Source organism: Triplophysa dalaica, chromosome 19, assembly GCF_015846415.1.
Source record: "Triplophysa dalaica isolate WHDGS20190420 chromosome 19, ASM1584641v1, whole genome shotgun sequence".
NCBI classification, from domain to species: Eukaryota; Metazoa; Chordata; class Actinopteri; order Cypriniformes; family Nemacheilidae; genus Triplophysa; species Triplophysa dalaica.
The window spans coordinates 12,790,301-12,804,311 of NC_079560.1; the positions used below are offsets into that span (position 1 = coordinate 12,790,301).

General features: G+C 35.8%; 1 protein-coding gene across 1 annotated transcript; it reads right to left on the minus strand.

The window, feature by feature from the left end:
- Positions 1–1,966: 1,966 nt before the first annotated feature.
- On the minus strand, positions 1,967–13,256 carry coro6 (coronin 6). The gene is made up of 11 exons (XM_056730849.1): positions 12,946–13,256; positions 10,367–10,566; positions 7,499–7,621; positions 5,462–5,591; positions 4,771–4,949; positions 4,545–4,664; positions 4,325–4,429; positions 4,091–4,236; positions 3,809–3,866; positions 2,950–3,177; positions 1,967–2,301 (listed from the first exon to the last, which is right to left on the minus strand). The coding sequence occupies exons 2-11, from the start codon at positions 10,562–10,564 to the stop codon at positions 2,179–2,181; spliced, it is 1,410 nt and encodes a 469-aa protein (XP_056586827.1). The 5' UTR covers positions 10,565–10,566; positions 12,946–13,256; the 3' UTR covers positions 1,967–2,178.
- Between the last annotated feature and the right edge of the window lie 755 nt (positions 13,257–14,011).

Genomic DNA, 14,011 nt, shown 5'->3' on the forward strand with positions numbered 1-14,011 from the left:
TCTGAAATTCAACAGTTCTTGCAATTCTACTGAAGGTGAAACCCACATAAGTGCTGCAGTGGTGGAACATATGGAAGATATTCACTATATTAACCTGGTAAGAGACCTTAAGGATATTGCACTTTCGCTATTTATTTAGCTAGAAATGTTCAAACTGTGAGCTTCAATAACTAAATACACACAAAGGGTTTGGGAATGAAAGGAACTGTTTCTAATGACGTGGAATTAATAAACTAACTACAGGGAGAATGACCTTTTATGTATGGAAGCAGTATACTGTAAAAAAAGATATTTCAGCGGCTGGGCACACAAAAAATCATACAATAACATATAATGAAATGATGTTATTTTACATACCACATGTACATTTGCCATCTATATCTGAAGAGTCTATTTGCAAACAGATTATGTTAACGTGTTTTTATTGTGTTAGGTATTTTTTGTAGTTATTATTACTAAACAAAATAACTCAACTAATTTATAGTAATATAATAAAAACACTTTTAAAAGAGTTCAATGTTTTTGCAAATGAACTCTTCATCTGTAATTTGACATTTTAAACACAAAATGTGTACAGTTTGCCTACATTCTATTGTATGCGTGTTTGCATTTTAATCAGAAAAAGACAACGCATGTCGTTTTTTGTAAAAAAGTTTTATTCAAACCGTAATACTCACAAATGATGCTCTACATAAAACACAAAATAATGTCTTTGGTTTAGATATTTTACTATTTGTCATGTTTTTGTTTTCTAGCATAATATTTACAATTTGAAATGTTGAACAGAAACCACATGAGTTGTTATAGTGTTGGTCAAACAGAAAGGAGGAGGTGTGTAAAGTGAAAGATTCTCAGCATTTCAGGAGTCGATATTGCAAGCACAAGCACAGATAGTTGGGACTGTCTATGCAAACATTTTGTCGTTTAGTTCTATGAGATGTGATTTTGATTTGATTACACAAAGATATTTAAGATAACAATTAAATTAATTCATTGACTGTGAATGGTTCACCCAAAAATAAAACGTTAAAATGTTATCACCTCTGTTATTCACTCTCATGCTCATTTATGACACTGGACCACAAAACCAGTCATAAGTAGCGCAGGTTGTAGCAATAGTCAAAATTATCGATTTTTCCTTTCAAAAATCATTAGGATACAAAGTTAACCTGATGTTCCAAGCAGATATTTAACAAATTTACCCCCACAAATATATCAAAACTTTGCTGCAGCAAAAAATTTTGATGCAGCAAAATGGCTGATGAAAATGGCCAGAAACACGCCACTCGCTGCTGCCCGCTCTTTGGCAATTACCCACTCAAGTTTGGTATCGATGTAAATCTTAAAATGTCTCCTTTCAGGTTAATTTACTCTCCACCTTGTAATAACAGTGGTAAGCCTAAAGAGAACGTTAAATCAAACCTTTTTCTCCTTACCAACGGCCTGCTACAGCGCCTCTGATGGACAACATTAAAGGTGATTTTCTCAGAATCCAGATTTTCAAGTAGTTGTATCTCGGTCAAATATTGTCCCAACAAACTATACATCAATGGAAAGCTTACTTATTCAGCTTGCAGATGATGTATAGATCTCAATTTTTCTTGCTTGGCTAGAGTTGATCAAACAAGAGCTACATATGCTGTCTGATCCCAGATCCTGGTCTATACATTGAGGTATGTTCACACCAAAGAAACCATGATTGTTACTTCAGTAAGCTACAGTTCTTGTCATTCTTTGTCAGCATTACAATTGGTTGAAAGCTGCATGGACGTTTAAAGATTTGTTACTCATCAAATGAAGCTGATCATTGCTTACCAAATGCTTTTAAGGAGAAAGCAATTAAGGAGAATAGCTAATATTGTGTACTAGCACACAATATATGAACATGTATTACAAAGCATCAGGAAAATACTATTTTGGCAACATTTTTAATTCCTTTGTGAAATCAACCCCAGAATGCTCCAAAATGTGTGCAAGAATAAACTAGAAGTGATTTTTATTGGTGTTAAGGTGTCGATGCTGCCAGTTGACCTGGAGTTATAATGTAAACCCATGACAATACTGAATGATAGCTGGGGTGAATGGGAGTGGCTTGGCCTATCAGTGCTCTTCCTTTAGTTGTGAGGGGTAAGCAGTGTGCACAGGCTCGCTTTAATGAAGTTAGCTTTCATGATGCAGTCAGACTGTGCCATTAGTGTACTTGGACAGCTTATTCTCTAAATCACAGATTCGCTTCTCCTGAGAGAGAACTGTGGCCTTCAGACTTTGGATTTCTTCAACAAGCTTCTCCAACAACTGAGGCTAGTGATGGAAAGAGATGAAGAGAGAGAGAGAGAGAGAGAGAGAAGGGAGAGAAAAGTGAAGCGAGGACAGAATATGGAACAAGAAAGATGGAAAGAAGAAGGGTTTGAAGGTCAAGATGAAGATGAGAGGGGGAAAAGGAAAGAAAGCCAGTCAAGAGTAAGACAATACAGGAAACGGTAAGACCTTCTCAGCTTTTATGGATGGGAATCGTAAGGAATTGAAGTTCTCTTTTTGGTTTCCGATGAATGAGATGAGCAGTTTAGACAGTGGATATAAATCAAATTTTTTAAAGGAAGAATTAACCCAAAAAAGATTTTTTTATTAAAAATCAAAACAAATGTTGTGCTAAAAATATAAAAATTACGGCATTACAATTTCTTTGTTTTTTCCATGCCTTGTGACAAAATATTATATTATACCTTGTCATGAGTACCAAAATAGTCATAAAAAATCTGTGCTGCCATATTTTAGTTCAGCTCTTGATATGTTTTGTTTAGGTCAAAAATGTATTAAAAATGCTGTGATTTTTTTTTTAAACGATTCCCAACCCTAAAACCTTCTAAAGAAGTGTCTACAAGCAACAGAAGAAATTGCTAGAAGGAAAACACATGAAGAATTGGGATAAGTATAAGATATTCTACTCACTGGCAAACTGCTTCCATCTACAACAGACATGCTTCTGCGTGTTGCAGGCCTGCTGTCCAGCACGTTTTTCTTGGCCACCTTCAGTTCTCTGCTCTTTGGAGGAACATAACCTTCTCTCATAGACACCAGTAGCGGGTCTGCATCTCGTCCCTCCAGCCATTCCTCAGGCTCCAGCGCTGGCTCTGGACCTGCTGTGTCTGGGTACAGATCATCCTGAAACAGGTCCGACTGCCATCAGAGAAAAACAGAAAAAAAAGATTTAAAAAATGTAATGAATATTTCACACCAAACCGGTTTGTTCTTCAAATGATCTCTTAAAGGAATAGTTCACCCGAAAAATGAAAATTCTGTCATCATTTACTCATCCTCTTGTCATTTAAAACCTGTATGACTTTCTTTCTTCTGCAGAAAACAAAGGAAGATATTTGGAAGAATGTTGGTAAACAAAAAACCCATTGACTTCTGACGTATTCAAACAAAACCAATGCAAGTCAAAGGTTTGTTTGGTAACAACATCCTTCAAAATATATATTTTTGTGTTCTGCAGTAGAAAGAAAGTCATACAGGTTTAGAAAGACATGAGAATGAATAGATGATGACAGAATGTTCATTCTTCCCATTAATAGGAGTTAAACATAGAAATATTGGCAACAACAATAAAAGCATTTGATAAAATGAACAAACAAGGAACCGTTTTTGCAGCCTTTATTATACTAGGCAGATGTTAACTACAATTATTAGTTTTAAGTTACTGTTTATTCCCAATAAATTAACAAATGTTGATTTATATGCTTGAATTATACATTTGAAAAGTGAAAAATGTATATTAAAGGACCAACAAAGAATATTTTTTATTTACCTTTCTGGGTACTGTCATCATGATAGGCTCACATTTTCTTTCATGAAGTTTATATAATCTAGATGAAAACAATCAAATATTCGTTAGGAAATACTCGCTGCAAACAACAAATCAAACATTTTACTTGCAAATGTGATGTTGTTTTCTAAAATAAATAATGTGTAGCAAGATAACGTCTTGAGCAATAAACAAACAGTATATCACATCCTATAGGTTAGGTTAGAAATGTACTACAATCACAAATGTATGCATTCATGTTCCAAATACATAAAACCAACTGACCGGGCGATCTCACACTTGGTGACATCGACTCCTCTCTTTGGCATGAAGCCCATTCCTCTCTGTGGCTCTTTGCTACTGTATGTGCTGATGTAATGAACATAAGGAGGTTCATCTGTGATCTCGAAATACCGAATGCTGCTGTCACCCTATAGAGTTAATAAAGCTGTCAGAGACCAACTTTAGAGCACCAGTTTAAATATATAATAACAAATGAGATGAAACATGGAGTCTGACCTTGCCGCTGAGATACACAATGTTGGTGTCTGGGTCATAAAAAGGCAATAAAACTCCATTACTTGTGTCCAACTCCAATAATGCAATAGGCTCTTCAAAATGAGTCTGAAATGACAAAAAACATAATATAAGTTTTTAGATACAAATAAAAAAACAAAAGAAAATGAAATAAAGAGATTTAATGTAAATGTAACTGTAACTGTAAATGTTGCTCTCTTACCGGATCCCACAGGCCCAGTTCCCTCTGGCTCATCCTGGTGAAACCTGTAGTGAAAATATTGCCCTCTCTGGTAAAAATGGCTCTCATTGGCCGGATGCCCTCATGTGGGGCCAGTCTCTCCTAAAAAAAGGATAATTTCAAACATTTCAAAATTCTGGTCAAACATAAGAACTAGGGCTTCATCAAAAACACGAATCATCTTCCTCTTCTCTGTCACAATACTTACCGCCAACACTTCATTTTTGCGAGGGTCACACACTCGGATGCGACGGTCTTTGCAGGAGGTGCAGAAGAGGCTGCCGTTGTAGTTCCAGCTGACGTTGTAGATGAGGTCAGGATGCTCGTCCATAGTGATCAGAGATTCTCCGGTGCCCACATTCCAGATGATGATCAGATTATCACTGCCTGATACACAAACACACTGAATTTACTAAAAAGCAGAAGATGCCTCGCTAAACAGACAAACCTTTATTTTGAAAATTCTGATGGCGTGTTGTCATATTTTGCTCCTTAGGGGGCTTCAAGGGTTATTCCAACCAAAAATTTAAATCGTGTCATTTATTCATCCTCAAGTCAAAACCTGTATATGACTCTGTGGAAGACAAAAATAAGATATTTTGAGCAATGTCTCAATGGTTTTATGTGGGTTCCATTGTATGGGTCAATGGGGACCAATGTTGATCGGTTACCAACATTCTTCGAAATACCCTCGTTTGTTTTCTGCAGATGATATAAAGTCATACAGATTTGGAATGACGTGAAGGTGAATAAATGTAAATGATGACAGAATTTTCATTTTTGGGTGAATTAACCCTAACCGTCCTCAACAGGACAGCTTAGCATTAAATAAGGCTTTCAGTAAAAGGTTTACATTTTAAATAAAACACAACGGTGGCTGTATGCAGACGGGTGTTTACCTGCAGTGAGTAGTATGTTGCGGGCAGTCGGGTGCCATTTAATGATGCCCACCCGCTTAGAGTGACCCTCCAGCACCACGATGGGCTCACTGATGGGACGACAGGGGGTGTGGTCGGGGATCTGCCAAACCTGTATAATAGTGCATTTGAAAAATGTTTATGAATGTGATCTGTCTTTTGAAAGGTGTTTTATTAAAGAACACATTCTAAAACAATAATGCTAGTAATGTAAATGAGGATCGTTTAGATCATTGAAGATGACTGAAGCAGGAATGAAGCCATTATTCTGTGCTATTTAAGTTATTTAAGCACATACGTCGCTGATCTCTCTGTTTAAATGCTTCGGGGACAAGGATACAGCATTATGAATAAGGTCACAGTAGAGGCTAATTGTTGGCTAAATATGTCTTCTAGGCACTGATGCAATCTTACATGAGACTTTCGTAACCGAACAGAGATGTTGAACAAGCGTGTCAAATAAAGTGCTTGGTAAAGGTCTACATATACTGATTTCAGTTCTGAGAATGTTCCTGTGGATTCATGCGAGGTGAAATAAAGCCAGCACAGATGACAGCTGCAGTTAACCCCTCGAACAGAAGTGCATACAGCTCATGCCATACACGTCTGTAATGTGATGTCATGAAATAGTGTCGATAGCATTCATATGTTGTAATAACTCTCGATCTCGTCTTGTTCAACATGGAGGAAATGGATTTGATACCTGTTTGATACTGATTGTATGATACTTTTAGTAACTTTACTCGCATATATGAGACCCCAAAAGGCTCAGATGATTGAACCCCTCTTAAAATGTGTTGTAACAAATAACTAAATATTACATCAAGCATGGTCAAACACAGTTGACCAAAAAAAAGTAAATTCAAACATTTACTCACCATCAAGTTGTTACAAATCTGTATACATTATATTTGTGCTAATGAACACAAAAGAAGATATTTTGAAGACTGTAGGAAAGGAAACAGTTCTATGGCACTTTTGTCTACTATGTAGACGGTAGTCAATTGGGTCCAAGAACTGTTCGGTTACAAGCTTATCTTCTTTTGTGAACAAAGAAATTTATACAGATTTGGAATAACTTGATGGTGAGTAAATGTTATCAAAAATATTCTTGAAGGATATATTACATTGATTCCACTAATAGACGTTTTGATTGTACCACGAATTACACTTTTAATGCTAAAGAAATCGGAGGAACTTAAAACAAAATTACTCATCCTCATGTCCACTCCTCCTCATCCTCAGATCTACTCATCTCATCTAATAAGACTATTGTGTCTGTGACCTTTGCCTCTAGTGTGGGCCGATCCATGCTTGACTTCTTTTTACCACTCATGTTGTGTTCGGGTCGTTTTCACACAAAAATGCTAGTTAATGTTATTGAATTGGACTGAAATTTGGTGACTTTGTTCACAAAGAGAGCTTATAAATCACATGTTATGCAATTTTATCAACAAATATTGTAATTGATCTTTTTGCCAACTTGTTTTCTTTCATTTAGGACCGGTTTAGTTTATTTTTTTTCAAACGGATTACTCGTAGGCCTAGTTGATCCGAACTTAGGCACCTAATTTTTTGTGAATAATTTTAGCAATATTACATCAAATATGACAAAATTTTAACTGATGTTCACACTTGCCTACTTTAAGACTAATTTGTTTAACCAGGAGGTTTGTTCTGAAAGGCTTTAACTGTGTACAAAATGGTACAGAATAACACTTGTGGTGTTCTACCAAAGAGAGGTTTTACGTCACTAGATATGCTACATTATCACCAGATATTGGATTTATTTCAATTTCTTTCATTTATTACTGGTTTCGTGTTTCCTTTTTCAACTGATTAATCGTAGGCCTCATTGATCTGAGCTCACAAAACTTAGTTATGCTTGAAAAAGCATTTTTTGCGTATACTTTTGCAAATATGAAACAAAATATGAACACTGTTTATCGCACAATTGTACTTAGAGAAACACTGGCAGATGTCATGCACTGGAGATGTTTATGAATAGAGGTGGATTACCATGGCGGTTGTGTCTTCAGAGCAGCTGGCCAGAATGTTGTCATTGTGAGGACACCAGTCGATGTCCAGAACAGGACCTGAGTGTCCAACCACTAGGGGGTAATTTTTGTCCACTCTGCCTGCCTGAATCATACCAAAACAAAAGCATGAAAAGCAATGCATGATATTTTCCTCTATAAAAAATCTGCCACTCAATGATATCGTGACATGATTTCAAAAGCACCAGTAAATAATCTCATTCCATTTCCACAATTTCACACACGTTGAAGTCCTTTGTAAGACCGTATTTGTGAAAATGCATTGTGTGTTTTGCTATTCTGATGACAGCAGTGTAAGGTTATCCCACAGGGTTTATAACATTGTCAGCAGTGCTGTAACTTTCATGTTATTCTGTTATTAAGTGTTTGGCTGGTGTGAACACATGTTGGCTCTTGCCCTCGCCGCTCCTTCTCCAGTCACTCTTCCCTTCATTCTCCCGGTGTGTATTTATAACCCCGCGATGAGCCGTTGAAAAGGGAGTTTTTATTTTGGCCTGCTGAGACCGATCGCAGTGGCGATGTTCAGTTGGGTATTTATAGTGTGTCTATCCAGGCTTGCTGACATATGCTCGTGACTCTGCAGTGGGGCTTGACTAAAAAGGCATTAACTTATGGACCCTTAATCACAAAAAAAGAGATCTAGGGATACAATACACTAATATATACCAATATTTACACATGTATTAATAATGTAAACTTCTTCTAGTCAATCTCATGGTTAGCTAATGTGCTAATGATCAACCTTCCAACATAAAGGCAATATTTGATCTATGTAGATCGTGTGACCAACATCAAAATCCTATTTGGGGAATTCGGGGCAAATGTCGACCTTAATATGAAAAATCAGGATTTCACAATATTGATAGGTCAGATGTCAATATTTGGTGGTTAAATACCCATTTGAAGTCTCTCTTAACGTTTTTAAAGCATAGTTTTCTGTAAATGAATTGTCACATCCATAACAATTAAAGTGTATCTTAAGTGGGCACATGAAAATTAAAATTATAACAAATATTTTGTCGTCTATGAACATTTACAGAAATCTTTCAATGTATGATGTCTTTCCCAAAAAGTGCACCCTTCTTTTGCCACATCCACAGAAAGCATGATTTCTCTCATTTAAAACAGAAAACTTGTGCGAAGGCCAATGTTTTTTTATGCCTGGACTCTATCATCAGGCGTTTAGTAAAATATAAACAGATGGTTCAATAAATTGGGAATAAATACATTTTCTGAGAATTCGTATTTCAAGTTTTAAATGACTGTCACATTCATAATGCGGGAATTACCCATTTCCGTGCAAACATCTTCAGTAGCCCTCAAAAGTAGCTATTTGGTCACATAAACCACACTTAAAATATGCTGTCATTACATAATACAATGTCAAATCAAACGGCACTATTTGATTTCACCTAAAGTAGTTCAACACAACTCTTTAGAGTTACATGTGGTGATTGTATTATGTCATCCGTGTGAACTTTAGAGTAAGTGAACATACTTTAACATACTTCAGATGACCCTCTATTTTGGAACTAAAATATAAATTGCTGTTCTGAGAAGGATGTCTGTTTTCAGATGGCATTTGTCTAATAGGTTATATACTTAAGATATAAATATGTTCAGGTAATGTCACCAAAAACTCTTAAATCTTTATGTCTTAACTTGATTGAAAACCAGTTAATCTTTTGCCCTGAAATGTGCTTTTCTTGTACTTCTCACATTCATCATTACCTGATATAAACCTTTGCTTGTCGTTCTGGTTTGACAAAAAAAAACTTGAATATTTGTCTGTTGTAGTGTATCACATATTTAGATCTCTTTTTGTGGATTTGTCTTGATTTTACACTTTTAAAGTTTATGATGAGTCTATTACTAAGATACTAGATTATAGATGTCTTAGGTAAAAACATAGAAATCCTCAAGAATAGAAATGTTTTATCAGTATGGTTGTACTCTACTCTAAGATGATGGGTGACAGAAGCCCTATTATATCATATGCATTTGCAAACTGACATACTAATGTTATCACCTCGTCGATAAACCATATGAAAAATTGAATATCTGAAGCACAACATTTAAAACGTGTGTGTTGAATCTTCACTGTGCTGAATAGACCCGCATCACCAGCATCAGCATCATTTTGAAAGCTGATCACAAGCATGAGAGTGTTTTTAAAAGGCATATTCACTCATTTAACAAGCTTATTCAGACATCAGGGTTGATTTGCTTTACCAGCATATACTAGCATCACAAAATCAAGCCTGGGATTTGCTACCACAAATAGAATAAAAATAATTTGGCCGTTTCTAAATTTAATGTGTTTACGTCGCGTAAAAAAAGTATATTCTCAGATCTTTAAAAGTCTTGCACAAACACAAGGTTTAACTTTTGTCACTCTCAAAAAGTAGACGAAAAAGATGTTTAAAAGTTACTAAGACTGTAAAACGCATCTTATCAAAACATCTACTGAGAATTAATGACCACAGAAAACCTTTTAAAATGCTAATAATTCAACTGTCCCCACACACTATTTCAACCCTCCACAGTATGTCACAGAAGTAGTTTCAAACAGCATGTATGTATGTTGTGTACCCTGTTTCCATGGGGTTCACGCATGTGTTTCTATCTGGGTGAAATGGAAGCCACGAGGGGGATGGCCACCATTACCATAAGCCGCTCTTGAACAAATATACCCATAAATAAAGCCACACCAAGATAAAAGAATAGACAATGTTTGTAGAGCATACTTGTAGGTTGTGTAAATCTCACTTTATGACCATGAAAATCAGCTAACTGCAATGAAAACGCAATGAGTCCGCGAACCACTTACATTTGAAAGAGGAAGTACCAAAAAAGCCCCACCACCACTGGACTCCACTATAACTGCCAGAAACTTTGGGTTAACTGCGCAGAAGGAGCTGTCCCACGTCACTTTGGAGACCCGAATATCATCATAACCCTGCTCCGCCTTTGCCCCCTGGCCGAAAACATGCCGGAACTTACTCTGGCGCACAATGCTGCGACTCATTGCTGTAAAAAAGACAGAGCGGAAAAATATTAGGTTCGGAATTTATAAAACATACGTGTGCAGTTTATACTTTTATGAACTTGACAGACACTTTTAACCAAAGCTACTTACAGTGCATTCAGGATATACATTTATTAATAATCTGTTATCCAACCCATGTCATTGTTAGTGCCATTACCAACCAGCTAAACTACAGGAGCTTATCTAAAATATATAACATATTTAATCGATTTTTACATTAAATCTATTTATATTATATAGAGTTTACACTTCATTCATACGTATAACACAATTAACACAATTATTGGTTCAACTGATGACTACATGTATGCTCTATAAACTTTATCTATTCTTTAATCTCGTTGTGACTATATTTATGGGTAAATGTATGTCTAATAGTACACTCTGTGTACTGAGTATATATCTATATTGCACACTGTCATCTGTATAAGTCTGTACGTATGTAAATAGTACTGACTATGTAAAATACTTCTGCACTTTCTGGAACACGCTAACAAGAATTTACTCACCAAGGCAGTTGTGCTGTGATGAAATGACAATAAAAGTGATTTGATTTGAATGTAAGCATCTGGGAGATACTTTTATCCAAATAGACTTACAAGTCATGTTCACTCGTTGTTACAAACTGTTTTTGTGTTGCTTTGAACTTGCACACAGATGTTTGTCGACTGTCATTTATATGAAAACTGTTGTTGTAAAACATTTATTAACAAATTTTAACAAATTTTAAAAGAGAAATATAAGGATGATGGGAGAAGTGGAACAATAATGTCTACGGGGCCTGCATCAATTATATTTGACATATGTTCAACATGTTTTATCATGACTGGACTCACATACTATTTCATTTTATGAAAATATTTTTTTTTCTAAATTCTTGTATAGCGTAGTATGTAAATATGGCTGATGAGACAATAACCAGAATATTTCTCAATAACATTGTTATAATTCCAATGTTTTGATGGGCAATTGGGACTTTTCAGCATATTAAAATGAACATCACAAATAGCTACAAAAAGTGTATTTTCATACTGCCGCTGCTTTAATTATCCCATTGTGTTTGTTTCGTACATTGCTTCTTAATACTGTGATAATACAGTTACATTTATATATTATATTAAAGGGACAGTTCACCCAAAAATAAAATCATCATTGAATCACTCTCTAGTTATTTCTTTGTTCTGATGAACACACAAAGATATTTGGAAGAATGCTTGTAACCAAACAGTTCTTGGAACACATTGACTATCATAGCAGTCAATGGTAGTCAAAAGTGCACCAGAACTTTATGCTTTCCGACATTCTTCAAAATATCTTCTTTTGTGTTCAACAGAATAAAAAAATAATAATTTAAAAGTACTTTTTCCTACTATCGTAGTCAACATGGTCCAAGAACTGTTTGGATACAAGCATTCTTCCAAATCTCATCTCTGTGTTCATCAGAACAAAGAAATTCACACAGATTTGGAAGAACTTGAAGGTGAGTGAATGATGACATCATTGAATTGTCCCTTTTGGGTGAACTATCCCTTTCATAGGTTTATAAATCAAATTTACATTTAAATGGTAAATAAAACGTCATCTTAAAACTACTGTAATTATATACTTATATGCATCATATACTATATAGTATTATAGAAGTCTACTTATTAGAAAACGAGCATCAAAGTTTAAATTTAACGATTGATGATTTCAAATCATTCGCAAGTTTGACAGAATGTTCTTGACATGATCTAAAATCATGTATATAATGTAGAAAACACAAAAAGTAAAATCACAAAAAATGACTTAAGCTGGCTTTTCACAGGCTGGGTTACATATTCAGATGATTGACATAAACATACAGAAGCACAGTTTGCATAACTAACACAACAGCACCATAAATAACTCTTACAGGACAATAAGAGAGACTAGACCCCACGCAGATCGACCACAGTAAATAAACACCATTTATTTCAAGATGGCAATTCATTTGAACTATTTGCATTTTTACTAAGCGCTAGCATCCACATATTTCTGCAGCACACGATTGGTGATGCAGCTGTTAAACCCCCTTTAGAATGTAGTTTCCTATACAACAGCACTGTCCCATGTGAGAAGTGTCTTCAGACAAGCTCACTTTCCTAATATAGTCATGCCAAACTACTCACGTGTGTCTCACCCCTCCAGACACGACCCGACCACATTTACTGAGGGGCAGAATGTCGCTTGCCCGTTAAAGTGTAGCGTTCTCAACAGCACAGGTACGCGCGTCATTATTGAACTTCACAAAACTCCACACGCGCGTGTCGTCACATTGCACCATTCCTTAAGGTCATCGCATACGAACTGCGTAAATGGCAATTCAATGAAAAACTTACCTCAGTGTGTTGGGGAATAAACCCAGAATGTGTCTTTAAATCTCCTCTTCTCCTTTCCCGAGTCGGTTAACTGGTTGTGTGTACGCACGTTGCGCTTCTGTCAAGTTTGCGACGGCGCGTCTTTATTCCAGGTCAAAAACTTGATGCGGACTCACAGAACTAGCGCGAGGTCCACCTCGGTAACCGTTCATGAGAGAGATAGAGAGAGAGATGAACATTAGGGGGGACAAGAAGAGAGGAGATAGGGGGAGGAAGGGGGTCAAAGCGGTCTTGTCTATTTTCGAAACGCCTGTCGGTGTCGGGCTATTTCTCACGCGCCGGTGACAGGACTGTAGATTGCCGCGGGAGCGCGCACGAGGTCAGGTGGCTCCGAGCGCACGGCATCTATTTTGGGGGTTCTTCTAATTGTTGGGATGTTAAAAATATAAATACTTTTTTTTAAGATTTTATGATGCTTACTGGAGAAATGGATCATATGTTTTATGTTCATTTTATTAAGAAAATTTGACTTGTACTCCCAACATAAATATAAATTTCTTGAATCAGGTTTTCTGCAATAACTACAATAAAAATAGAAAGATTAAAAAACAATTTCAGTCTTTAAAGTTAAGTAATTATAACAAATGTCCAATACTGCGTTCTAGACACCTCGAATGTGGGATATTTCCCACCTCAACCTTAAAATCATTTCGAAATGCGCAGTTTTACTATTAATAAATAATACAATACAATAATAAAAATGAGTTTATTTGCAAAGAGATAACTCTTAATACTTTGTATTATTTTTCATAAATCATGTTTTTACGGTGCTCCTGATTTATGCAAAATACTTCAAATACTTGTATTGTTTTAATTTTACTAAATCATTAGCCACAGTAAGGTTTTAATGTTATTAATGAGCCTACCATAAATACTTTAGGTGGGTTTCCCGGACAGGGGCTAGTTTAAACCAGGACTAGGCCTTGGTTAATTTAGGATATTTAAGTTGTTTTTTAAAACATACTTTACAAGAAACGGTCTTGAGACAAAACAATCGCACTGATATATTTTAAGATATGTCATGTGC